General features: G+C 36.9%; 1 protein-coding gene and 1 long non-coding RNA gene across 3 annotated transcripts in view; one reads left to right on the plus strand and one right to left on the minus strand.

The window, feature by feature from the left end:
* AK7 (adenylate kinase 7) overlaps nt 1-22,499 on the plus strand; it is a 38,050-nt gene extending 15,551 nt beyond the window's left edge. The window contains exons 11-18 of one of the 2 annotated variants that reach the window (XM_058162643.1): nt 495-623; nt 3,874-4,021; nt 5,490-5,618; nt 7,136-7,204; nt 11,947-12,144; nt 15,363-15,583; nt 20,739-20,897; nt 22,365-22,499. In XM_058162643.1, the coding sequence (XP_058018626.1) occupies nt 495-623; nt 3,874-4,021; nt 5,490-5,618; nt 7,136-7,204; nt 11,947-12,144; nt 15,363-15,583; nt 20,739-20,897; nt 22,365-22,403 (1,092 nt within the window). In that variant the 3' untranslated portion in view covers nt 22,404-22,499. Of the gene's footprint in view, nt 1-494; nt 624-3,873; nt 4,022-5,489; nt 5,619-7,135; nt 7,205-11,946; nt 12,145-13,078; nt 13,133-15,362; nt 15,584-20,738; nt 20,898-22,364 lie in introns of those variants that run through there. The other variant, XM_058162642.1, reaches the window with a different exon arrangement.
* LOC131187890 (uncharacterized) lies at nt 11,089-16,328 on the minus strand. The gene is made up of 3 exons (XR_009152652.1): nt 16,218-16,328; nt 11,940-12,106; nt 11,089-11,449 (listed from the first exon to the last, which is right to left on the minus strand). It is a non-coding gene; the product is annotated as an uncharacterized LOC131187890 (long non-coding RNA).
* Nucleotides 22,500-27,365: the final 4,866 nt, after the last annotated feature.

Raw genomic sequence — 27,365 nt, forward strand, 5'->3', positions numbered from 1 at the left:
CCACCATGAAACTCCTCTAAGGGCTACAAAAACAGAGCTTGGGGTACTTGTGATCCTTGGGCAAAAGTTCCTCAATTATACTATATCCTAAGCTATTTTACAGCCATCAATGGATTAGTCAGTATAGATAGAGCTATTTCCCCACTTTAGGTAGATGTAAATTTGTACTATTGGGGGAGAGAGGCTGACCTAATGGGAATATGCAATGCACCATAAGCTGTAGTCTCCTTTGCAGTGCCTTTCATCCTGTTTATGATTGCTATATTTCAATCATTGTGCCACTATGTCTTAATTGGCAGAACAACTATAGCAATAGTGTTTTGCCAGCTAGTCATCTATGATGGCAGCAAGCCTAGAATTGAACCAACAAAGAATTTTTTCAAACCCTGTATGCTTCAGCCATTGTGAACCTGTGTTTTTTTTTAATTTTCATTTTGTTCATGGTGCATGAAGAATTATTAATAAATATGCATTTTTAAATCCTTCTCTTTTAGCCAGTTAAAATTTGTATACTTGGTCCTCCTGGAGTAGGGAAAACTTCAATTGCAGAAGAACTATGCAAATATTACAAAATACACCACATTAAAATAAAGGAAGTGATCACTAAAGCCATAGAAAATCTGGTAAGCAGATTACCAATGTTGTGGGCTATTATACAAGATTATAGGAGTATGAGTAGAATTAAAAATAATTTTTACAGTAATATACTTTTTTAAAAAATGTCCTGTATTGTATGTCATCAGATTATGCATTTTATGGTTTCCGACATGATGTCATGTCATTCATTCATTTTGCATGCCAAACATGTTCTTTATAACTTAAGTTCATTCCATTCTCTGCTTTTCAATATTTCAATTGAAAAACTTGGAACATATATAGTTCTGCTGTTAAATATTGTATTTCGGTATGGTAGACTTCTGTGTACATTTCTCTTAAATATTTCTTTAAATTAAACATAGAAGTCCAGTTTAAACTTAAAAAATTAGTTTAAAGTTTATTGGCACAATCATTGAAAGTTGGATTTGTACAAAGCCTAAATCAATTGTATGATCATGGACTTAGGGCAACACAGACATGATAGCTGGCTTCCAATTCAGGATGCATAACCAATCAGGGAATAAGAATTCAAATTTTCTTTGATAATGTCACATTTCTAATGAAGATTTAGATTTGCAGCAGCATGGGTACATTTTTAAACTCAGCCTTGAATTTGGATGGACAGGTTTGGTAGTAGCCAAGATTGCATTTGTACAACTATAGTTAGTTAACTATTTTCAATTGAGGAATCAAAGCTTACCTTTCTCCAACTCTCGTGGGAGAATTGGGATCTGAAATATTTGATGCTGATCCCTCTTGCAAAGGGTGTGCTTATATGGATTAGCTATTCAGTATTATCTGGGATAACTTGACTGTGTATGTTTTTTTTTTTTAAAAATCCTTATTATTTGATATGTGCACTGTTCAGAGTCAGTTTTGATAGAAACTATTCAATTCCCTACTCCATAGAGATACAGAGGTGGATATTTTTTCTAGTTTCTTTTCTCTACAGCAGGGGTGTCAAATTCATGTTGTCAGTTTGTCACGTGACGTATCACAACTTTTCCCCTTTGGTAAAATGGGGGTGGGGGTGGCCAGTGTGTGAGTGTGAGTTTGACACCCCTGCTCTACAGCCTCTGGATGGATCCAGACCATTTTCAAACTTGATATTTAGTTTGCCCAGTTCTTCCCTTCAATTAATAAATTTGGTCCTATATTTTCCCCCAAATAGTTACAATGTCAACGGATAAAATATGAACCTCTTTCTACATTTTTCATCAAGTTTCTGTTAGGTGGAAAGAATAAAAACTCCTCCAGCCAGAAAATCTAAGATGTCAATATGTTATTTAACCATATTTATCAGCAACAGTTCTTACAAATCTGAACTGATAACTATCCTAGGTTTGGTTTGTACCTATGTTTTTTTTTTCATTTTTATGATTATTTTTTATTACCGTATATACTCGAATATAAGCCGATCCGAGTATAAGCCGAGGTCCCCAATTTTACCCCAAAAACTGGGGTAAACTGGGGACCCGAGTATAAGCCGAGGGTGGGAAATGAGGCACCTACCGGTTGGGGAAACCCTCCCTCCCTCAGCTGAGAAGGCTGGCGGCTCCCCCGCCCCGCCCTCTCACTGCACCGGCAGGGCTTCCCCGCCGTCCGGTAAAATGTGAAAAAAAGAAAAAGAAAAAAAACTCGAGTATAAGCCGTATATACTCGAGTATAAGCCGAGGGGCTTAAAAAAAAAAAGAATAAAAACTCCTCCAGCCAGAAAATCTAAGATGTCAATATGTTATTTAACCATGTTTATCAGCAACAGTTCTTACAAATCTGAACTGATAACTATCCTAGGTTTGGTGTGTACCTATGTTTTTTTTTTCATTTTTATGATTATTTTTTATTAATCTATATTCAAAGAAACAAAAAATAATGTAAAAAAAACAAAAAAATTGTAATTAAAACCATATTCCAATTCATTTGAACTTATGAGTCTCTAAAAAAAACCACCCTCAGTTTCTTCAGTATTGACCAAGTCTATCGAAGAAATTTTTTCCCAAAGGGAAAGATGTGACATTGTATATTAACTAAATTTACAATTTTCTCAAAAATTATTAAGTCGCACATTTCTGAAATCTAACCCTTTATATTTGAAATTTAGTATTTTTCCATTGCCCCAAGTGTTATTCTTTTTGCTATTAAAGCAGAAAGCTTTTTTTTGTTCAGAACATGTTAAATTCCAAATAATCAGTACATAATTTAGTTGTTACATATTTCAGTATACGTAAGAGAGTTTCTCTAACTGTCTCAATGTATTGCAGATAGATTATCTTGACAATTTGTTTAAAAGCTGCACAAATAAGCAAGTAGGAGGTAATAGAAACAAGGGGGTAAAATAGGTGTTTATATTCTCTTGTCAATCTGATTAGCTTGCACAAATATGTACTGTGAAAATTATGATAACTCCTACTGAATGCAGGGTTACCTCTAAGAAAGTATATTTGACATTAGGTAAAATGTTAATTTAAAAAACTGAAGTGAAATTTAAATGAAGAAAAGGGCATAAGAGGAAAAGTAATTGTAGAGTGCTAACAGAATATCAATTTTAAGATGCTCTCCTGAGAGCGATAAAATTTGTTTCCCGTTATGGATAAAAAAATTGCAATCTTACGTATCTGGAAAAAGTCTGATAAAGTGAATGAAAAGAAAAATATTGCTAAACTTGTAGATTATTATAAAGATCTAATTACATCAAGAATGTCAAAACTAAAATTTGTCCAGACTGCAAATCTTAGGAATAATAAATAATGAAGTTAAGGAGAATTGATCATGATGGTCAGATATTCTTCATGACATATCTAGTGATAAATTATTTAACAATCTGTGTTTCCACATACATGCATCCAAAGACAACATGCCACAGTGTACAGTTTTGTGATGATGGAGAAGAGATAAATTGGAATATTTTCAGAAGGATATATCTTTTTTTAAAAAAAATTGTTTAATATTTCTTATAGAGCCTACTTTCTTGCAACTTTCACTCAAATATATTATAGACCAGGGGTCCCAATCTGTGGGCCATGAGGGGATTGCAACTGGGCCATGGAATTTGCATGCTGCTCATGCAAATGGAGCTATTTGCGGGCATGCACTTGCCGGCCGCTTGCATGAAACCATTCCCTCTGCCTGCCACCCCCACTGGCCCACAAAGCCGGAAACGTTGGGGAACTGTCATAGATTGTAGAAACAACAGGACAAAGTTGCTTTAATTTTTCCCCAGTTGAATCAAAGTTTAGTCCAAATTTTCTTGGCATTTTATTTTACTTTTAACTGCAGGAAAAAATAGTTGCTCCTCGAGAGGGAACAGAGTCTACAGAAGAAGGGGAAGAAGAAGAGGAAGAGGAGGAAGAAGAACAAGCAGATAATATAGAAGAAGCACAGGAATTATTAGATGGAGTTAAAGAAAACATGGAGCAAAATTCAGGTAAATGAAAAATTAGCAAAAATTCACTCTTCAAGAGTAAATGCAATGATTTTCTTATAGTGTTTCTTCCATTTAACTTTCACAAAAATATGGAATTATAACCTGGTTTTATTGATTTTGTGTAAACCTATATTTTGTGGTTTGCAAACCATGGTTTATAGCTTTGAATATTTGGTAATCTCAACCATTTGTGATTAATTCAATTTGCCATGCCTAGAGGATACAATATATACAATATATGAATCCAGCCATCATCTCCCAGATTCATCACTTATCTAGATTATAGTGAACGCTTTAGAGGAAAATCAGAACATAAACATGAGATAAAATATGAATAAGAAATGATGAGCAGGAAAGAAATGATAGAAATAGCTGGAAATAGTATTGTTGTAATAGACAGGCCACCAGATCTTGCCTAAAAAAAATCTAGACAATATAAAATGCGGAATGAGTGGTGTGATAGAATCCGTTCATACCAGTTCACAAGAGCCGATTACAGGTAGTCTTCAATTTACAACAGTTCATTTAGTGACCATTCAAAGTTACAACATAACTAAAAAAAGTGATTTATGACCATTTTTCACACTTAAAACTATTGCGACATTCCCATGGTCACATGATCAAAATTCAGATGCTTGGCAACTGTCTCATATTTATGACCGCTGCTGTGTCCTGGTCTCATGTGATCAACTTGTGCAACCTTCTGACAAAGTTTCAAGTTTCATTCCTAATTCACTTAAGAATTATGTTACTAACTTAACTGCAATGATTCACTTAACAATTGTGGCAATACAGGTCGTAAAATGGGGCAAAATTCATTTAACAAATATCTCACTTAGCAACAGAATTTTGCTGTGGTCATAAATTGTGGTCATAAATCAAGGACTACCTGTATGAAAATTTTCAGGAATTTTGCAAGCTGCTTGAGGGCAGAGTTGAGCTATACAATGTGTACCATGCAAATTAGCTCTTTGGCAGCTTGGAGCATAGTGGGCAGCAATGAAACTGATAGAGCTGGTTGTTACATTAGCGCCTCACTATATAGAGGTCTTCATCTCGCTGTGGATAGACAATGTTTAAAATGATGATGATATTGAACATTGCAGTTGAGGATTTGGTAGATCTAATGATCAATGATTTTGGAACATCCCTTCAGCTGCTCTAAAGAGAAATACAAGTAGTCCTCGACTTACAACAGTTCATTTAGTGACTGTTCAAAGTTACAACAGCACTAAAAAAAAGTGACTGATTTGTGCGACAAACTGAGTCACAAACTAGCAAACCATGTTTTAGTGTAGCATGTTGTGAATTGCCAATCTTTGCAGTTATTTTATGGATCAGTTTAATTGGGCTAATGTAATTCATGCCTATGTAATTCTAATACACTACAGGTGTAATAAGTATGTGTCCAGATAATAGTACTTTTCAGTTTTGACCACTCAACTAATACATCTCCCATTAAAATTAGGTCGTCTAGATGATAACTATGTGATTCGGTTCATGAAGGAAACGCTAACATCTATGCCTTGTAAAAACCAAGGATATGTTTTGGATGGGTTTCCAAAAATCTATGACCTGGCAAAAGATCTTTTTAACAGTAAGTATTTGTATACTGCTCTATTAGATATTAATGTAGACTACAGTGCATTGTATTGCATTACAGCTACTTACCTGTGGCCAGTTTCACAATAACAGATTTCTCATACCTTGTAAATTGAGCTGAAATAAAGTATTCATCTTGTAGCACCTATGTTGTAGTGATAATCATGGATAGCTAACATACCCACAACATGGCAAACGATAAGAAAGACTGCTGCTGAGAAATTCTAAAAGGCAGGTTGATGAAATAGTGAAAAATTTGTCTATGGAAATTCTCAATCATTCAGGTCATGGTTGTCCCAAAGGTGCTTTTTCAAGAGGCAACTGGACTTTCTGGTTTTTATTTATTTATTTATTTCATCAAGCATGTAATAGGTAACAGATATAAGTATAAACATAATTATGAATACATGAAATGGATACATATAAAAAGGAACATTAGGACAGGGAGGGCACGCTTCTCCAACCAAAAGCTTCTCCAGCTGAAATGGAATTATTTAGTCAAAATATAATATGCAATCAATAATCAAGGCACTTTGTCACAGCCTAATATTTAATGTAAAACTTACTGAAATGCTAGGTAAAAACATATTAGGTATTCTTCTAACCATATGGCATTTATGAAATTGTGAGATGCATAGCCTCCTAAAGCTTTTCATCCTATCATTTCCCCATCCCTTTTTAATTTTTGAAGCTCATAGTGGAATGAAATTAGATCATTGTAACTGGTTATCTAAGACCCTAATTTTATGTATCTCTTTTAAGGTTTCTACCCATTATAAATTAATTATACTGTATATGACAAATTTAGACAAATACAGTGTGGGAAAATCTAGACAAATGCAGTATTGGAATAAAAATATAGAAAAATGTCTGTCCTGCCTTCTAATGGTTGTCTGTATTTTTTTAGCCTAGATACAGAAGGTCCAGAAATGTTTTTATGAAAATGTCAGTAATATACATAATGTTATAGTGTGATTATCTACAAAAATGAAAGGGAAAGAAGCAAGAGTAAGAGTAAGACTAAAGAAAGGTGTATAATCTGTCTTAGTAGGAAGGGCAATAATTATATTTGGAATGGCCTAAAATATACTCATTAATACCCTGTTTCCCTGAAAATGAGACATCCCCTGATAATAAGCCCAATTGGGCTTTTGATTGCATGTGCTAAAATAAGCCCCTCCCCCTCAAAAATAAGCCCTCCCTAAAAATAAGCCCTCTCCAAAAATATTTAACCCCATGTGCAGCTGATCCCCGCTATTTCCTCTGGTTAGGGTTAGGGAGACAGACCTGGAAATCAGGTAAGATGGCAAGAGGAGTCCCGTCTTGCTCCACCCCAAAATAATAAGACCTCCCCCAAAATAAGGCCAAGCACTTATTTCGGGGTTCAAAAAAATATAAGACCTCTTATATTTTTATTATTTTCAGGGAAACATGGTACTAGATCTCTATTGCAAACTGCAAAATACCAGTTGTTATTAGAACCATGTTAATTTATTTTTTTTAAAAAAATAGTTGAAGAGGAGGAAGAAGAAGATGATATGAGAGGCAAAATGTATCGCTATGACAAATTAATAACTCCTGGTAAGTGTACCTGTAATATTCATTTCAATTCTATATATTTAAACCTAGATTGGTCGTAGTCATATGGGATTGAAAAAATATGGATAGCATTCATAATAAAAATCTAAGTGACATATTGCTGAAAACTAAAGGCTCTTTGCCTTCAATTTTCCCACATCCTCTTCTGTTAACACATATTCTTCATCCATGGCATTTATTGTATAAAAAGATTCAAGCTGAAGATACAAGTATTTGAGGGGAAGGTTGTTTACATATTGCCTCTGACCTTCCCCCATTCATAGTTTACAGTAGCACATCTTCCTACACAATTTCTTTAAAAATAACTGCAAGCATAATGATTTCACAACCCCAAATCCCATCTGTGAGACATTATTTTAAATACTGATCAATATAAAAAGTTGGTGAGAAATACAGAAGTATCCAACCAGTGCAGTTCTGAATCCACTACTCATTGAAAAATTGTCCAGCAAGATAGGGGGAATGAAAATTAAGTGGGAAATAAGAGTAAAAATGCCCAAGCTACTTCAGACTCCAAAACTAATCCCAGAATTGCTAACTGGACATTGATAAATTTATAATAATAATAACAGAGTTGGAAGGGACCTTGGAGGTCTAGTCCAACCTCCTGCCCAACCCTACACCATTTCAGATAAATTTTAAATTGTTCAAATGAAAGAGTCAAAATATCTCTTCGATAGTCTTAAATGCCTCTACTTTCAATACAATCAGGACAATAACTATCCTAAAAAAGATATTGGCAACCAAATGTAAAGCTCAATATTAGCCAATTTCTGTAACCAGTGGCCAAGAGCTATAGAATATATAAAATACTAAATAAATCAAATAATTTGGTTAAACATTTTTTAAATTCAATATTAATTTACTGTATTTTTTATTTATTTTATTTATTTTATTATTTTGATTTTTATACCGCCCTTCTCCCGAAGGACTCAGGGCGGTGTACAGGCAAAAATAAAACAGGCAATACAATGTACAATTTAAAATGCAAATTAAAAAACTTATTTTATAATTAGCCTAAAAAGTTTAAAATATATAATAAACTAAAACCCCATTAAAAATTATTAATAAAAAATTTAAAATCGATAAAATTTAAGCCAGCCCCGCGCGAATGAAAAGGTGTGTCTTCAGTTCATGACGGAAGGTCCGAAGGTCAGGTATTTGGCGTAAACCGGGAAGCTCGTTCCAGAGTGTGGAGCCCCACAGAAGGACCTTCCTGGGGCCGCCAGCCGACATTGCTTGGCGGACGGCACCCTGAGAAGTCCCTCTCTGTGAGGCGTGCGGGTCGGTGGGAGGCATGTGGTAACAGCAGGCGGTCCCGTAAGTACCCAGGCCCTAAGCCATGGGCGCTTTAAAGGTCGTAACCAAAACCTTAAAGTGCACTCGAAGGCCACAGGTAGCCAGTGCAGTCTGCGCAGGAGGCGGTGTTACGTGGGAGCTACGCGTAGCTCCTCTATCACCCGCAGCTGCATTCTGGACTAACTGAAGCCTCGAGTGCACCTCAAGGAGCCCCATGTAGAGAGCATTACAATAATCCAAGCGAGAGGTAACGAGCGCATGAGTGACTGTGCACAAGGCATCCCGATCAAGGAAGGCGCAACTGCGAACCAGGCGAACCTGGTGGAAGGCCCTCCTGGAGCGGCCGTCAAATGATCTTCAAGCGACAGCCGTTCATCCAGGAGGACACCTAAGTTGCGCACCCTATCCTTTGGGGCCAATAACTCGCCTCCAACAGTCAGCTGCGGCTGCAGCTGACTGAATCGGGATGCCGGCATCCACAGCCACTCCGTCTTGGAGGGGTTCAGCTTGAGCCTCTTTCTCCCCATCCAGACCCGTCGGCTTCCAAACACGGGACAGCACTTCAACAACTTCATTGGGGTGGCCGGGGTGGAAAAGTACAGCTGGGTGTCATCAGCGTACAGCTGGTATCTCACCCGAAGCCACTGATGATCTCACCCAACGGCTCCATATAGATGTTGAACAGGAGGGGCGAGAGGATCGACCCCTGCGGCACCCCACAAGTGAGGCACCTCGCGGTCGACCTCTGCCCCCCTGTCAACACCGTCTGCGGCCGGTCGGAGAGATAGGAGGAGAACCACCGATACACGGTGCCTCCCACTCCCAATCCCCCCAACCAGCGCAGCAAGATACCATGGTCGATGGTATCAAAAGCCGCTGAGAGGTCTAATAGGACCAGGGCAGAGGCCCTCCAGAGATCATCCACCAACGCGACCAAAGCTGTCTCCGTGCTGTATCCGGGTCGGAAGCCGGACTGGGTCTAGATAGATGGCTTCATCCAGGAATTGGGGTAGCTGTCGCGCCACAGCACTCTCTACAACCTTCGCAACGAAGCGAAGGTTGGAGACTGGACGGTAATTACCCAAAATAGCTGGGTCCGAGGAGGGCTTCTTGAGGAGGGGTCTCACCACCGCCTCTTTCAAGGCGGCAGGGAAAACCCCTTCCAACAAAGAAGCGTTGATAATCCCCTGGAGCCAGCCTCGTGTCACTTCCTGAGTGGCCAGTACCAGCCAGGAAGGACACGGGTCCAGTAAACATGTAGTGGCGTGAAGCCTTCCCAACAACCTGTCCACGCCCTCGGAGCCACAGGGTCAAACTCATCCCAAACAGACTCAACAAGACGTGCCTCCTCTCCCTCGCTTGGATCATCCCAATTTCGGTCCAGACCGTCCCGGAGCTGAGCGATCTTATCGTATAGATAACCACTAAACTCCTCGGCTCGTCCTGCAAAGGGTCATCCGCACCTCCTGATGAAGGAGGCGGGTCACCAAACAGGGCGGCCGGGCGGTTATCTGCCGGCGCAATGAGGGTGGGCGTAGGCGCCTCGCCTCCCTCATTGCCACTAGGTAGGTCCTAGAATAGGACCTAACTAGTGTCGATCAACCGGAACGACTGGACCTCCAGGTGCTCTCTAGGCGTCTTCTCCGGCATTTCATCTCCCTCAGCCCCTCGGAGGACCAAGGGGGCGGACGAGATCTGCGCGGGGGCAGAGGCCGCAAAGGCGCGACACGGTCAAGGCCCCAGCCGCGCCTGTTCCCAGGCCACGACTAGTTCCTCAGTCGTGCCGTGGGCCAGATCCTCAGGGAATGGCCCAAGCTCCGTCAGGAACCTCTCGGGGTCCATCAGGCGCCTGGGACGGAACCAACGTATAGGTTCCGTCTCCCTGCGATGGTGAGTGGCGGTTCGGAAGTCTAGGCGAAGGAGAAAATGATCGGACCATGACATTGGTTCTGTTACTAAATCATCTAATTCCAGATCATTTAACCACTGTCCAGAGATATAAATCAGATCCAGCGTGCCTCCCCCCATGTGCGTAGGGCCATCATTTACTCGAATCAAGTCCAAGGCCGTCATGGAAGCCTGGAACTCCCGAGCTGCCGTCGATAACAAGCCAGCTGATGGAAGGTTGAAATCCCCCATGACTATAAGTCTGGGGGTCTCAACCGCCACAGCGGCAAGTACCTCCAACAGCTCAGGCAGGGCTGTGGTCACGCAGCAAGGAGCCAGGTACGCGATCAACAAGCCCAACTGATTTCTATGGCCCCACCGCACATAGAGGGATTCACAGCCGGCAATCTGAGGAACAGTGGCCTCCCTTGGCTCTAGATCTTCCTTAATAACAACCGCCACCCCCCCACCCCTACCTTGGGCCCTCGGCTGATGAAATGCTCGGAAACCTGGAGGGCACAGCTCAACAAGGGGAACCCCCCCCCCTTGACCCAACCAGGTCTCCGTAATGCCCATAAGGTCCGCGGACTCCCCTTGAATAACTGTCAAGTCATTTCCTTCTTGTGAGAATGGATTTCTAATAAAATGGGAAAAGATATGACTCATTGACACTAAGATAGGGGTTTTTATGTTGCAACATTGTGGCAGAATCACTTGTTACTGAAATTATTAAAATGTGTGCATGATTTGCATTTACAGTAAATACAACAGTAATTTACAAAAATACAAGTAATTAATAAGTTAACAATTTAACTGCAGTAAATATCTTGATATTCACATAAATAAAAAGGTGGATTATACATCTAATGGTAAATAAATCACAAAGAGTTTGGCTAATCCACTTACTGCACTAAATATAATGGTTGGTTAATTATATTTGAATCTAGCCAGCATGGTTTGTAAAACATGCTTTGTAGAGTATCATGTGTGGTTCTAGTTAACTCTGGATTCTTCAAAACACACAGCATCATCTGTAATAAACTGCAATGACAGCAAAGTAACAGACACATAATGATGTCATCATACAATCACCCATTATATAATTGTGTCTTGAAATATGTAAATTAAGTGATGAAATACTATTCCCTGTCATCCTATTAATGCTATGCAACAAACTACGACTGAGCAAATTATATCTTGAATCAGTACAATATGTGAATTCAGTCTTTCAAAAATGATTTATTCACATTGATATTTTGTCCATGGATATGTAAGGTACCTTGAATTAAAGATAATAGTAAATGTATCTTTAATTATGTAAAGTCGGATGTCTGCTTGGTAGTTCAAATCCAATTTTGTCTCCATGTAAGCCATGTACATTTCAGCATCTTTGTAATCTTTATATGCCTTTATGTATTGTTTTAAACAGGATCTCATGGTACTGATTCATCATTGTGCACAGAAAGGTGATTCAAAAGATGAACTAAGCAGATCATTCTAATACCATTCTAATATCTGAAATGTTTTTTACCTTGTAGACTATGTTGTTTCTTTGAATGCTTCTGATGAATTCTTGAAAAACCGAATCATGAATCTTCCCGAAAGCATTGTTGCTGGAACGCATTATGCCCAGGATCGATATTTAAGGTCCCTCAGTCTTTTTAGGGACTTAAACACTGAGGATGAAACTGTTCTCAACTATTTTGATGAAATAGAAATACATCCACAATTTATTGGTATGATACAAAATACAATTCCATTTCATTTTAACTACTACCCTGTTTTCCCCAAAATAAGACATCCCCTGATAATAAGCCCAATCGGGCTTTTGAGCGCATGGCAATAAAGCCAAGCGCTTATTTCAGGGTTCAAAAAAATACAAGACAGGGTTTTATTTTCGGGGAAACACAGTATTATGATCTTCTGTGTCATTTTCATGTACTATCAATAGATAACAAATGATTAAAATTACAACATGCATAGTATTATACGTCAAATTTTGTTAAGCCGACTTGAAAACAGTAAATGAAGGGAAACAAGAAAATCGCTTAATTATTTTAATTATGCCTTCCGGTCTTAATTTCTCATACCAAGCCAATTTTCTCAACATGTGAAAAGGAAGTCATAAAAGAGAATTAAAATATAAAAAAGGATTATTGCCCTCCACAGTCAGCATATGTAACCTCAGCTGCATTGTGAGGTAATTAAAGAAACCAACACTTCTATAAAATCATTGTTTCACCACAACAATAATCACTAAATTATGAAAATAAAACTAGCATCAGATCAAATGATATGTTATTAATAGCAATGAGATAAATTTGTGTGACTTTTTTCATATGAAAGGCCACACTGATGATTGAAGAATTTTTTGGCTATGACTGGGGAGACCAACAAAAGATGAAGTAACAGTGGGAATAGGCTCCAGACTGGCATTTACTTTACACCCTGCCTATTCATACATTTTTGCACACATCATATCCTTTTCTCACACATGAACCTATTCACACTTGTCAAGTGACTGTGTGAGCTCTCTTTGAAGAATCTTCTCACAAAATCAGATCAGATATTCTTTCTAAATGATGTAATTATATGCTGCTAAACACTTTATTCAGATATATGGCAATTGATTATTTTAAGTTATAGATATCCTTATTTCTTTTACTACAGGTAGTCCTTGACTTATGACCACAATTGAACCTGAAATTTCCATTGCTAAGCAAGGTAGTAGTTAAATGAGTTTTGCCCTATTTTACAATCTTTCTTGCCACAGTTGTTAAGTGAATCACTGCAGTTCTTAAGTTAGTAACACGGTTGTTAAGTGAATCTGACTTCCCAATTGACTTTGCTTGATAGAAGATCACAAAAGCTAATCACATGACACTGCAACAATCTTGCAAACAAGTACATGCCAGTTGCCAAGCAGCTGAATTTTGATCACATGATCACAGGGCTGCTGTCAGTCATGAGAGATATGTTCAGAAGTCCCTTTTTTCAGCAGTATTGTAACCTCGAATGGTCACTAAACAGATGGTTGTAAGTCAAAGACTACCTGTATTCAGAGGTTATTTGTTTATTGACAAAAGTGGTAGACAAGAGAACGGTAGGCCCAGATTCAAATCTCTTCTCAATTATACAGTCTCAATAAGTGGTACAAGTAACAGGCTCTCAGCCCAAACTACCTCTTTTCAGTGATAGTGGGAATAATACAGTTTCGCTGGCAAATTGCTTCCAAGGATTCAACTACTGATATTTGTGATGGGATATCACCAGTGGTGGGATTCATGTAATTTAACAACCAGTTCTCTGCCCTAATGATTTCTTCCAACAACCAGTTTGCCAAACTGTTCAGAAAGTTAACAACCGGTTCTCCTGAAGTGGTGCGAACTGGCTGAATCCCACCATTGGATACTTCCTGATGTACTTTAATTGTCCATCCTGAATTCTTTAATGCTCAGTCAGGGCCTTCCCATGCTGTCAGAAAAAGAACAAACTCAAAACACAGAAGAAAATGTTTGCATGTGGCAAAGGTTTTAATGAGAAATTCCACTATTAAACCAAATCCCTAGAAACAAAATGGAGTATGGTCACCTAAGTTTCCAATAGAAGAGAATATATGTAACTCAGGGTTGAAAGGGAGAGTCCTTGGTTCTCTCTGAGCTTGATTGTTTTCTTGCAGACATTTCTTTACCCAATTGGGCAATATCGTTAGTTAGCTACATCAGGATTTGTATGCTGATCATTTACCATTTCCTTTATTGAGAAAAAGGGATTATAGGAAAAAAAAGTTTCTCTTTCTCTGTACAAATGCAGGACTCCAAATAAAAACAGTAGTCAGCCTATGTTTCAAGATTGCTCCACATTGATTCTCTTTGGTATAATAGGGCGAGAGAGAATTTCTGTTCAGGCTTTCAAGATTCTGTTTTAATTAATCAAATAAATAATAATAATTAAATTAATTAATTAACAATAACTTGAATGATAGAATTCCAATAGTTCTTCTGATATCTGTTTCCTGGACTGATCAATCTCGAAAGAAAAGTACCTGTTCAGAATTTATTGAAGAGAGGATAGTTGGAGAAAGCTAGTGTGTACCTTCTGCTTGAATGCTGTTAGGCAGGATCCTCTCCTCATCTTTTTTTTTCTCCTCAGTACTGTACTGTTTTAGAGAATAAGGGAGATAAATGGATGCTGTTTTGAGAAGCTTGTCTGACTTTGCCCACTCAGGCAAAATGCTTCTTCTCTGATGTCCTTTTGTGTAACCAGTAACCCAGAGAATTACAAAATGGCTGGTTAGAAAAGGTTTTCAACATGGTTAAAGATTTTGTTTGGAAAAGATGAATTTAATCTTTCAAGCATAGGGGATTTATCATATCACTGTTGTGTCATCCAAGAATCAGTTTATTGCATTATCTTACAAGATAGTTATTATGGAAGAAAATTAGAGAAAGAATTAGTATGTATGTTGCCTAGAGGTCTTCGAGGAAATATGTGATATAAATATGACAAGCAAATGAATTAAATGACTGCTTAGATTTAAAGCTATCATAGTGGAATGTCCACAATTTTATATTTTCTTGCTGTTATCGATAACAGTTATAAAGCCATAGATGTTCCATGTGTACTTTTTAAAACTGTTTTAATGAACAATTTTGTACATTTGACAAATGTCATTACTTTTCCTCCACACATACATTATTCTGGGTTGTATCATTCAAAAATACATGGTTCCCTCAAATATTACTATACATTTGCTTATATTAATAGAAATATATATATATTGAATATCACTTTAGTGCCATTCATTTGGCATAATTTTTGCTAAATTTGCAAGGAGGCATTTTTAACATTGAAAGCAACTGGCTTGTTTAGAACAATTAAAAAGTCATAATGTTGAATCTAATTTTATGCAACTCACTTTTTTTTTTCTATCTTGCCTTTTTATACTTAAAAGATGTTTCAAAATTTGAGGGCCTGGAAAACAGAGTTATAGCAAAAGAAATAATCAAAAACATTGGTGAACCTAGAAATTATGGTATGACAGAAGAAGAAAAGGAAGAATTTGAACGGAAACTAGCAGAAGAACGCCTTGCTAGAGAAGCTAAAGAAAAGGCTGACTTGGAGAAACAGGAGTTGGAAGAAAGAGCCCAGAAAATAGCAAACTGGGAAGAATGGGTAAGTTAATCCTAAATACAAGAAAATTTTAGCATATTTACAGATTTCTTACCAAAGGAGGAAGAAAGAGAAAAAAATTCTCTTTCAGGAAGCAGTATATAGATAGCCGTTGATTTACAAGAGTTCATTTAGTGACTGTTCAAAGTTACGACGACACTGAAAAAAGTTACTTTTGATCATTTTTAACACTTACGACCATTGTAGCATCTCCCTGATCACATGATCAAGATTCAGATGCTTGGCAACTGGTTCATCTTTATAACGGTTGCAGTGTCCCAGGGTCATGTGATCAACTTTTGCAACCTTCTGGCAAGCAAACTCAATGGTAAAGTCAGATTCACTTAACAATCATGTTACTAATTTAACAACTGCAATTATTCACTTAACAATTGTGTCATAAAATAGGGCAAAGCTCACTTAACCAATGTCTCACTTAGCAACATAAATGTTGGCATCAAACGTGGTTGTAAGTTGAGGGCTCCCTGCACCTGATTTTTCTATTTAGTTTGTTTGAAAGGAAATGCTGCTAAGAGGCTTAGATATTTTGTATCTAAACTCTAATAAACATGCTTAGGAGCAGTGATAAGAGCTGAATTGAACACAGTAAAAAAATAAAATTAGAATTAGAAATTACCATTGAGTTCACCTCTCTCCTCAGTGCAGGAACTCACCATGAAGCACCCCAGACAACCTCTTTTGTCCAACCTCTTTTATTCATGGAACTTAATTCATTGTTTTACTTATGTGTCCTGGGATGATAGAGAAAAATGTTCTTTTTTATGACATTAAATACATGTGTTAAATACAGTCCCAAATTACCTTTTGTTACCCATGCTCCTCATGTGACTTAGTTTCCTTATTTGATATTCTTTTAGGTCTTCTTTTCTAAAATTTTAACATCCCCAGAGCCTCTCTTCACAGGTCTTAATTTCCAGTCCTGATAATCTTTCTTGATTTTCTCTGAACTTTTCCCACTTTCTTGGGGAATACCTTCTAGGGAGGGGCAAAATTGGATGCAATATTCAATTGGGCCTAATATACAATAGATTTATCATTTCCTTTGATTTGGAAATTAATTTCTGTAAATGCAGCCTAAAGTTGCATTATTTTTCCCAGGCACATAACACTGCTGACTTATATCGTTTGTAGTCAGCAATGATTAAATCTTTTTCACATAAACTACTGCCAAATATAACCTGTTCTATATATCTACATCTGATTTCTTTTTTTTATACAACTATCTTAGCATTTTATGTTAATGTTTCAGCCCATTTCTTTGAATCTTATTTTTGTCTTCTACTATATTAGGATTATCTCATCTGCAAATCTGATAAGACTCATGTTATCGCTTCCTGCAACTCATGAATGCAAATATTGAAAAGTTTTGGGCCAAGAAATGAATCTTTTAACATCCCATTTGAAACCTCACTTCAATGTAATGAGGAATTTTGTGATTAGTGTTCTTTGTGTATAGTTTTCATTCCTGCTTTATTGTTTTAACCATCATGCCAGCAGACACGTGCTAATCAAGATGTTATGGGGTACTTTTTAAAATTCTTTTATTAGTATCAAAGTAGCAAAATAGTATCAAATTTTCTATTTAGAGCATTCTCACTTACTACTATGGAAGTTAATAAAAAGAGAGAGAGAGAGAAAGAGAGAGAGAGAGAGATATGCAATTAGGGGGGAAAAACCTATACCTTTGCTAGTCCAAGCTGGCCCCTTATAATCATTGCTTTTTTTTTTTAATATTTGAAAATCTCTAGAATCTTCTCCCATATTGATGTAATATTCACATATTGGTGTTATGTTCCAGACCTTTTGAAAACAGGACATTTGCTGTCAAGTCATTCAACTCTTTATCTGTTCTCCAAAATTGAGAAATTAATATATAAATATTTAGCCAACCCTTCAGCAAATTCCTTCAATAGTTTAAAATTCAGTTCATTCAACTTTTAACTTATTCCAAAGGCTGATGTAATAGGAAGGAGGAATGACCTTGAAAAACAGGAAGAAGAGATAAAACCAAAATAATGGCCAGATAAAAGTAATTTGAATCTATACCAGATGTGTAGCCTATGTAAACATTTTAGACAAGATTCTCCCTAGTTCTAGTTTGAAGATTAAGGGAGGGAGATTGGAAATGCATTCAAATTTGCAAGATTTTGTTACTATAAACTTGATTTCCTAGTCTGATCTGTCTTAGAGAACTGACAAATCTGCGTTACCTAGTTGTCCAATTACCAGAAAGAGACAGCAAACGATTTTTGAAAACAGGAATAGACAATGTCAGTTTTACCTCCTATTATAATTTCTATCCCTCTGTGCAAATCTTGCTGTAGTCTGTATTTTATGTCATCTTGCCTATTTCTGCTAGAGCGCTACTAAATTTGATCCTAATTAACAGGAAGGAACCAGTTGAAGAGAGAAAAGTAGTGATAATTTTACAGGTAACAAAAATGTATTCTTGAGATTCAAAACACTACAGAAAGGGAAATTGGGATATAGTCATTTAGACACAGTAGATTTTATGACATCCAGACCTACAACTTTCTCTCCGTCCTGAGACACTGGCCCAGCATGGCTGTGCTTCCCTGGGAGTAACTGGGAGGGCAAAGGGCGGGGCCAGCCAGCCAGCAGGGACCCACAGCAGGGGGACAAAAGAGCCTCATGCAAGCTCAGGATAGGCACTTTACCGAAACCCGCCCTAACTAGGTATATCATCAGTGCTAGCAAGGAGTGCTGTTTGCTATCAGTTTATATTCTGGTATCTTGTCTGCCTGTGTGAGTGGAGGCGGTCTTAGGGGTTCTTTGTTTGGGTGGTTTACTAATGGCTCTTTGGCAGTTTCTTGATTGGGGTATTGCTTACTTGATTGTTAGTCTGAAGTTGACTTTGGAGTTAATCTATGCTGACCTGAGTGTTGATTACTTAGTAAAAGGACTTTTTACTAAGAGTTATCCATATCATGCATAAGTAATGGAAGATTGGTGACTCACCAAGGAAATATAAGAGCAAGTACCTAATACCTGTAGAAATTCAGACATACTAGAATAGCAAAGGACTCTAATTTTATAAGGGAAAAATCACTAAAACAGACTTTTAGTTCTGTCAAAATTAAGCATTATGGGAGGGGGAGTAGACTGACTGCTTGGAAAGGATGGATAGTAACACATTACAGAAAGTAGACAGGTCTTCAATTCCTGCTTTGCTTCTATCCCACCCACCCCAAAACAAAACAATTTTCAATCAACTGAATCAGAACAATTTCCATGAAGAAATTCCATGAGTAGTAATCCCAGACAAGTAGTAGTTAGGAAGCAGTTGAATAATATGAATGGTTTTTAAGTCTTCATAACCAGGTTAATTATAACTAGTAAATTACCAAATGAAATGTCTACTTCAGCAGCAAATAAATACTTTTTAATATTACCTGAGGAACCCTCAAATAAAAGTAGTTTGTGTAAGATCCCATAGTTTAACCAAGAGGGAGAAGGTGCCACATTTCCCCCAATGCATTAAACGTCAGTGTTTACTTCCATAAAATTTTTCATCTTCCACTTTCCTACATCTCCTATATCCCATTTATCTCCTATATCTCTTAACACCAAACAATAACCAAGCAGCACTCCAGTTCCTGTTGAGAAAAATTCTGATAACTATTCTGAAGAAACTGAGAGTAGAAAGTTTCACTCAATGGTAATAAGCTTTTGTAACAAAAAGTGTTGAGAAATCCAGCATTTGTCTATAAGCATGACAGAAACAGAAAGGTTAAAGGAAGTGTGATTTTGCATTTTGTATCGTTAATTTTTGGATATAGAGATTTCCTTCCCTCAGAACCTTTTATGGCAGTACTGCCCATGGGCTGGATCCATCACGTGCTGGCATGGCCAGGGCCAGTTTAGCGAAGGGGGAAAAAGTCCCAATACATCATGTGATGCCGCAAGTTTGGCACCCCTGTTCTATGGTATTAATAGTAAGAATCACTAGTGTGTGTTCCTTACTTTACTGTGAGGTCATCAGAGACTTATAGGCATTTTGTAACTTTTATAACTAGAGGGATTTGCAGGAGAGGCTATAGGGGCATATGATGAAAGCAGTCCTGCATCATCATCATCATCTTACTGGTTTACAACTTTTGGCATTTTTCTGCGTGCATCATGATCTTATCATTTGGGCTACATTTTAACAAAACATTGTGAATGTTGTTGATAATTTACAAATATGCAGGTTGAGCATACCTCTGCCTCAAATGAATTAACAAAACTAGATATACTGTTTTAGTGATAAATTATCTGTGTTAGTTTGACATGCTGGTAAGAAACAATAGATTTAGGAAAGGAACATAGCTCACTCATACCATAATAGCTGTTGCAGTTACAGTTATTGTTAATTAACATACTGTATATATACTGAACTTTGGACAAATCACCTCCATAAATATAAGTTTCTTGTGCTAAAATTTGTTATGTGAAGTCTTCATACGTTCAAAAATTAATAAAATTAAGTCATAAAAAAACAAATGGAAAATTCTGAATGAAAGAGAATTGCTTCTAGCCCTTTAGATGATTTCAACTTTCATAGTAGGATAAATAGTGTGAGTTTGATACTGAACATAACTGTTGCTATGTACTTTTTATAATGTCTTTACTGTTTTGTTACATTTGATCTTTTTGTTGAGTCTTTGTATCTGAAGAAATAAATTCTTGAAGCATTTTCCTTCCTAGTGAGAGAGCCTTGATATGATGTCTCTGGGTTTTTTTGGGGGAAATAAATTTACATTGGGCAAATACATGCAATTTTTTTTGGTCACCTGATCTCACAATCATGATTGGCATCATTTCCATTGCTTTAAAAATCTACAGTGTATACATGCATGTGTATCTGAAACATGCCCAGCTGGTTTAGATATGATTTATATAGAAAGATAAGTACAGGAAACATCACAGTAGACATTTTCTTTTAGGCATATGCATGATATGTACTGTAGGCTATACAAACTTTGCTAGATTTTAATAATGAGTGGATGTAGAATTCAAGAGACTAAAGTCAGGTATATGATCTGAAAAGAGGTTTAAAAAATCAGGTTTTTTTATATTATTGCTCTGATCTTTGTTATATTGTTATATGAAATTTAATATATTTGTCTGTGTTTAGAATAAGCGTTTAGAAGAAGTGAAGCGGCAAGAACAAGAACTTCTGGAAGCCCAATCAATTCCACTGAGAAACTACTTAATGAAGCATGTGATGCCAACACTTATGCAGGGGCTGAATCAATGTTGCATGGTTAGGCCAGATGATCCGGTTGACTTTCTGGTAAGGGAGTATCTATCTATCTATCTATCTATCTATCTATCTATCTATCTATCTATCTATCTATCAATCAATCAATCAATCAATCTATCTATCTCAGTCTGTCCGTCCATCCATCCATCCATCTTCCTATGTAGGAGACAAAAATAATATTCTTTTATTACTTATTTGTAAACCTTAGTTATTTCTTTTACAACTTATTTGTAGATCTTCTGGTTGCAGCAATATTGCCAAGTATTACTATAACTTTATAAGAAGCCTACAATACAGCTATCAGTTACTTTATACAATCTACAGTGCCCTTGGCACAATTCCTTCAAAAAAGGCTTGTTTTTTGAAATTGTATTTTATCCAGTGTAGAAAAACAAAAAAACATGTTGTACATCTAAGTCAATAATACCCAATAAGATTTTCTAATTTGGCCTCTTATTTCTATTCACCATGCTAAAGATAATACATCTGCTGTTATCCTATAAGCTGTTTTCTAACCATCAGGGATAGTCATAAGCATTTTTTACAGTCCTAAAAACAGACTTTTGGTTGATTTTAGCTCTAGAGTCAATCTTATTGGTATGCATAGAATATTGTTTCTCTTGTAGCAACATACAGTAATTTCCTCCCAGGTTTTACTGTACACTTCAATTTGTAACTGTTTTCTACCATGGACAGTGCAATCCTACCTATTTAAAGTTACATTCCCCTATGTAAATGATTGTTTACTTCCAGGTACATATGGATAAGATTTCTATTTGGGGACACCAAATAAGCAGACATTAGCATATATAAGAAAATGACACATTGTAATACAGACTGGGCCCATTATCAATAAAATATAAAAATAAAAAAGGAGGCTGAGACAAAATATTTAGTCTAATTTAGTTTATTAGGTGATCAACACAGAATGACAAGGGAAGGGGAAAAAGCTTATTAAGCTGACATACAGTTTATAAACATTTCAGAAATTTTATCTTAAACATTAATTTACATAACAATAGACCTTATATTTCAGAGTATAAACACAGGTTATCTTGTTTTGAGATAGAATCTCCTTGGTATAATTTTATGGAGGTAGCTTTGGTTTGGACTTTGATTTTAATTAATAGATCATCTCAATATGGTGGGTGATTTGGCTTATGCAAGTTTTCATCTGATTAATGGAACCTGAGCTCAACAATTTTCCAATATGCTGTCTGTCTCTGTTGATTACATTCTTCCTTGATTTGGATTCCAGATATACTGTACATTCACTTCCACATCTGAAGCACACTTTCATAATGGGATTGCCTATAGCAGGAATTGTACTGTGAATACCAAGCAGCTTTGGTTCAAGATACTATCTAATCCTTCACCTATACCAGGATTATCTAACAATAATTCAGTCCACTTCTATTAACTTTAGGAAATGCAATGCTATTTTTAACCTATAGAAACTGAACGTATCTTTTTATATGGATTTTTTTTAATCAACAGGCAGAATATCTCTTCAAGAATAATCCGGAATTTGACTAAGAAGTCTAAACAGTTGTCCTGTTATGCCTTGTTAAATTTAATGTTAATGATTGTTGTGTAATACTCTTGTAAAATATACATTCACTAATTTACTTTTTTTTTTTAAAAAAATAAGAAATCTAAAATTTGAGGATATGTACATTTATCTAAAAGAAGCGACAATTTATAGAATATCTGATAAATTGCAGGAAGTTCCTTTAAAACATTTAAAAAGAAAGCTTCAGAATTATTGTTCTTGGAAAAGGAACTATTTATGACAATATGTACTTAAGTTATGAAGTAAAGGAAAAGAAGAATATTGGTACTTGTTCAATTGTACCAAAAATCCTTCTACAATGCAGCCATAAGGAAGTTTATTCAAAGTTGTTTCTCTGCAATTAATTCAGTTATATTGGCAGAATAGAACTATAGCTTTAAGGCATTTCTTCCATGATATAGCATGAAATAAAGTATCCTTGAGGTAATGTAAAGCAATAATGAGATCATGCACTGCATCACCTCCGATAGCTGGGTGACACTATAATATGAGGATTGAATGAAAAACAATACTTCCAATGGTACAAGTGACCAACAATTGACAGTACTGGCATGCTAGAAGCTGTCACATTTCCTTTAGCATCTATTCTTTCACTTCAATTGTTGGGAAGCTGCTGTGAATAAAATGTATATTGTTATTGCTTGTGAAATGGAAGCTACTAAGTGTGCTTCAATAATTGAATTTTTGATTGCTAATGGAATGTTCTCCGCTCTCCTTGTGAAATTCACCACCAAATACAGGATGTTTTGGTGATAACCCTTTTGATATGAGTACTGAATAGCTGGGCAAAAAAATGTGAAACAATGAACCAAGAAGAGGACTTTCACATGAGAAAGGTTGTTGAACTGATTAAGGACAATTGATAAAGTCAAAGAAAATTGCTGTCAAGCTTGGCTTTTCACAGGAATGTGTGGATCGTATTAATATTTTTCTGTATTGTCAGCCCTCTATTGTCAAAACCCAAGTTTTGGCAGGAAATGCTTACAGGCAGCCCTCGCTTACTGACCATTCATTTAGCAACCATTTGAAGCCACAATGGCTTCAATACAAGGACACTTACAATTAATGTTCAAAGTTCCCATGGTTACATGACCACAATCTGGACTCTTGGCAACCAGCTCACATTAACAAGTCACAGTATCCTGCTGTCATGTGAAAACCATTCCCTACCTTCTCTGTCAGCTTCCCACAAGCAAAGATAATGGGGAAACAGAGAGAGGTCACAAGTCACTCTGTTGAGCTGCTTGCACCCTTCCCCTGCCTAGCAGCACCCATTCCTGGCAGCACTACACTTGTGTTGTGCCTTACCAGCCTGCTGGCTAGGTACAAACAGCCTAGGACTCACTTTATGATGGCAATGAAGCATGCCAGGATTGCCATTAAGTGATGTGATCACATGACATCGGGCTTTAAACCACATTGCTTGGTGATGAAATTTCAATCCTAAACTATCATCCAAAGTGTTATTTTTTAACAATACTTTGAAACAACAATCTGAAGGAAGGAAATGTTGCTGCATCTTGACAACACCAGGCCTCAATCCTAATGACATATGCAAAAGGCAACTGTAAAGTTAGAATTCACTGTCTTAACTTTATGTGTCATCCTAGGATTCAGGTGATTCCTGCTCCTCTAGCCAAAGGAATACTTTAGTAAATATCTGTTTGATTCAAATGGACAGATAAAAACGACTCTCAGGACCTGATTTAAGACATAAAGCATGCATTTCTTTCATGATGGTCTTAAGAATGGTGATCATTATTGTATGTGGAGAAATTTACCCAGGTGACAAAAGGGCTCATAGTTTCAATTATTAAAATAACCCTATTTAATAAGGAGGTGGAAGAATTACATTACTTGATTATGTATTCTTAGTCACTAATGGAGAAATGCCTTTAGCCTTGCATTGCCTTTAACACTGTTTGACAAAGTGCCATTGGGAAGTTCAGAAAGATGTAGTGGGTCACCTATTAGCCTCTGAATCTAGAAACAAAAATGATGTAGATGGCCATGCATCTCATACCAATGACTCCAGACAGTGTGCAAAGATTAAAACAATTGTTATGAGCCATAAACCTATTGGGAACCAGTGCTCCATAAACCTATTGGGAACCAGTGCTGCTCAGAGCAGTGGTTTTACATGAATATATTGAGAAAAACCAAAAACTGCTCATGCCAAGCATTTTAGACCAGCTGCAGCTACTGAATACTCTTCAAGGGGAGTCCCATGCGTGTGTTAAAGTAATCCAAATGTAATCACTTTATTAGCTTATTATGACTATGACGTGAGTTGCTAGGAACTTAGTCTAGGAATGGGTACAATTGGTGCACAAGGCAAACCTGTACAAAGACCCCTCCAGCCATGGCTGCCATCTACTCATCAAGCAGAAGCATGAGTCCAGGAGGACTCCCAAATTGAACACTCTCACTGGTGAAGTGCACCCTCCCAGCCAAAATTAAATGTGAGAAATCTCTGGTGTCAGAAAGGAGGATCAATATCCACAGCCAATCAGTCTAGCTAGTGTTTTGAGCCAGAGTCCATTTGCCCCCAACCTGACCCTAACAACTTCCAGACACAAAGGAAAGGACCTCAGCGGTATCACTTGATCCTGAATGGAGATACTGATAATACCACACCCACATGAACAAATGATTTCATTAGCTGCTCCATTTAGATGTTAAATAGTAGTGCCAAGATAGTAGTCTACCTCTCAAGGTAGAATTTGATTTCTCCTACCAACACTTGTTGGATTGAAATCCAAACAAAGGAGGAAATCCACTATAACACAGCCTCCCAATTTTCTAAGATGGGCCAGAATAGTTCCATGGTTGATGCTATCAAAGATGACAGAGAAATCAAGGAAGGTAGGATGGACTCTACCGCCATATTGGATCTGTCACAGATAATCCACATTATCAATGCTGTCTCAGTTTATAACCACGAACAATTCAGATAATTTGCTTCTTCCAGAACTGTATACCATCCTCTGTCTTAGCTAGAAATTGGATGAAAATTGTTCGGATCCATTGGGTACAAAACTGGTCACAGCAATCTTCTGTTCATTGGGGTTGGGGCGCAAGACATCTGTCTCCTTCAAGCCAGAGAGAATCACCTCCTTCTGCAGATAAATATTCATCATTACCTGACCCAACCATTACTTCCCAGAAGATTTCAATAGGTGATAGAAAACACAGGAGACTGAACTCAAACCGTTGACGACACTGTTGACTTCATCAGTGATGACTGGCTTGAACTCTTCCAGGATAACTGGGCCAAATTTTGACCTTAGGCAACTCCAATAGACTGTATAGCCAGATTTTGAATCCAAGTGACATACAACAGATGCCTAGAATGGTTCTTATAGGGGGCCTGCAAGCATTCCTGTGAGCCTTACTTACCACCCAGGAGGGAGCATAAGCCCACCACTTGGCACTCTGTAGATACAATAAAGGCAGAAAAATGTTGCTCTCTCCTTATTGTTCCATAGTAAACTAAGTGTTCAGTCAGGTTCACTCTTGATTCAAATCTAAAAATCCCATTTAGTTTCCACTGATGAGACTATTTTTGGGGAATCTGTCTCATCAAAAATAAGTAAAACTCACAATAACTTCCTAAATAAATAGGAATCACACTTTGGATAACAAAGTCCATATTATGTGAGCTTTCCCACTGTTTGGATATTAAAAATATCTTATCACGAAGCAGAATACTTTAAGAATCAATCACGTATAATATAAATATTTAGCTTTTTTGGAGTACGACCACCTTATTCAGATGGGACAATTAAGATTTATATAAAAAATTATCTGAGGATTTTAAATTTCTTTCCTTGATAGTTTAAGATGTTTTTTATAGTGTCAAAAATCCTTATCTCAAATCTCTTCACCATTTTTGGTGTGCTCCACTATTCAATACTTAGAATGGCACAATCTGAATGAGTTCAGATTTACCCTAGAAAATAGGATTTAAAACATGCAGCTCTCCTTATATTATTGATCTAGAGTACAGATCCCAGAATTTTCTACCAGCAGCTATGATGAGACTTTGAGGTTCAGACTTTCAAGCAATATTTTTTCCCAGTCTTATCCGGTGAAACATAAGATCTATATACCAAACATTTGGTTCTGCTCTAATATTGAACTACAGCCTTTGGCACACATTTCAAATATGAGTGTATGCCTCTCTAACTCATCTTTTTATCTTATCCTCAGGATATTCTCATCACTCCCATCACCCATCTTCCACTTATGACTGTATGACTGTAACTTTGTTGCTTGTATCCTTATGATTTATATTGATATTGTTTCCCGATTGCTTATTTGTGCCCTATGACTATCATTAAGTGTTGTACCTTAGAATTCTTGATGAATTCTTGCTGTACATTGAGAGCATATGCACCAAGACAAATTCCTTGCGTGTCCAATCACACTTGGCCAATAAAAAATTCTATTCTATTCTATTCTATTCTATATAATGATGATGATGATGATATCTATTCAGTTGTCTCAACTCTTGGAGATTCAATGGACCAGGTCTCACTACATCTAGTGATCCTTTATATTTGATATACTTCAAATATAAATATTTCATTTGGGCATTATGGACAATAATTATTAGATATTTTGATTTTTCTTAGAAAATCTTTGCTTCTGTATACTTAAATTGTCTGCTTTTATTCTTCTATTCGGGCAGCTTATGAATGAAATCTTCCCCTTTCTTAATTATACAAGATTGGGTTCAAATATGCTAAGCCATGATTTGTTTGGTTTTAACTTAGTATGTTGCATAAATACCTCTACTAGTATCTATTGCACAGTTTCCAATTTTAGCTTATTCATAAACCATGGATAATAAAATAATGGCTCAAATATATATGAACCAAAGAAAAGAGGTAATGAACAAACGACAAATTATACAACATTCT

The sequence above is a fragment of the Ahaetulla prasina genome, chromosome 1 (assembly GCF_028640845.1).
Source record: "Ahaetulla prasina isolate Xishuangbanna chromosome 1, ASM2864084v1, whole genome shotgun sequence".
NCBI lineage: Eukaryota > Metazoa > Chordata > Lepidosauria > Squamata > Colubridae > Ahaetulla > Ahaetulla prasina.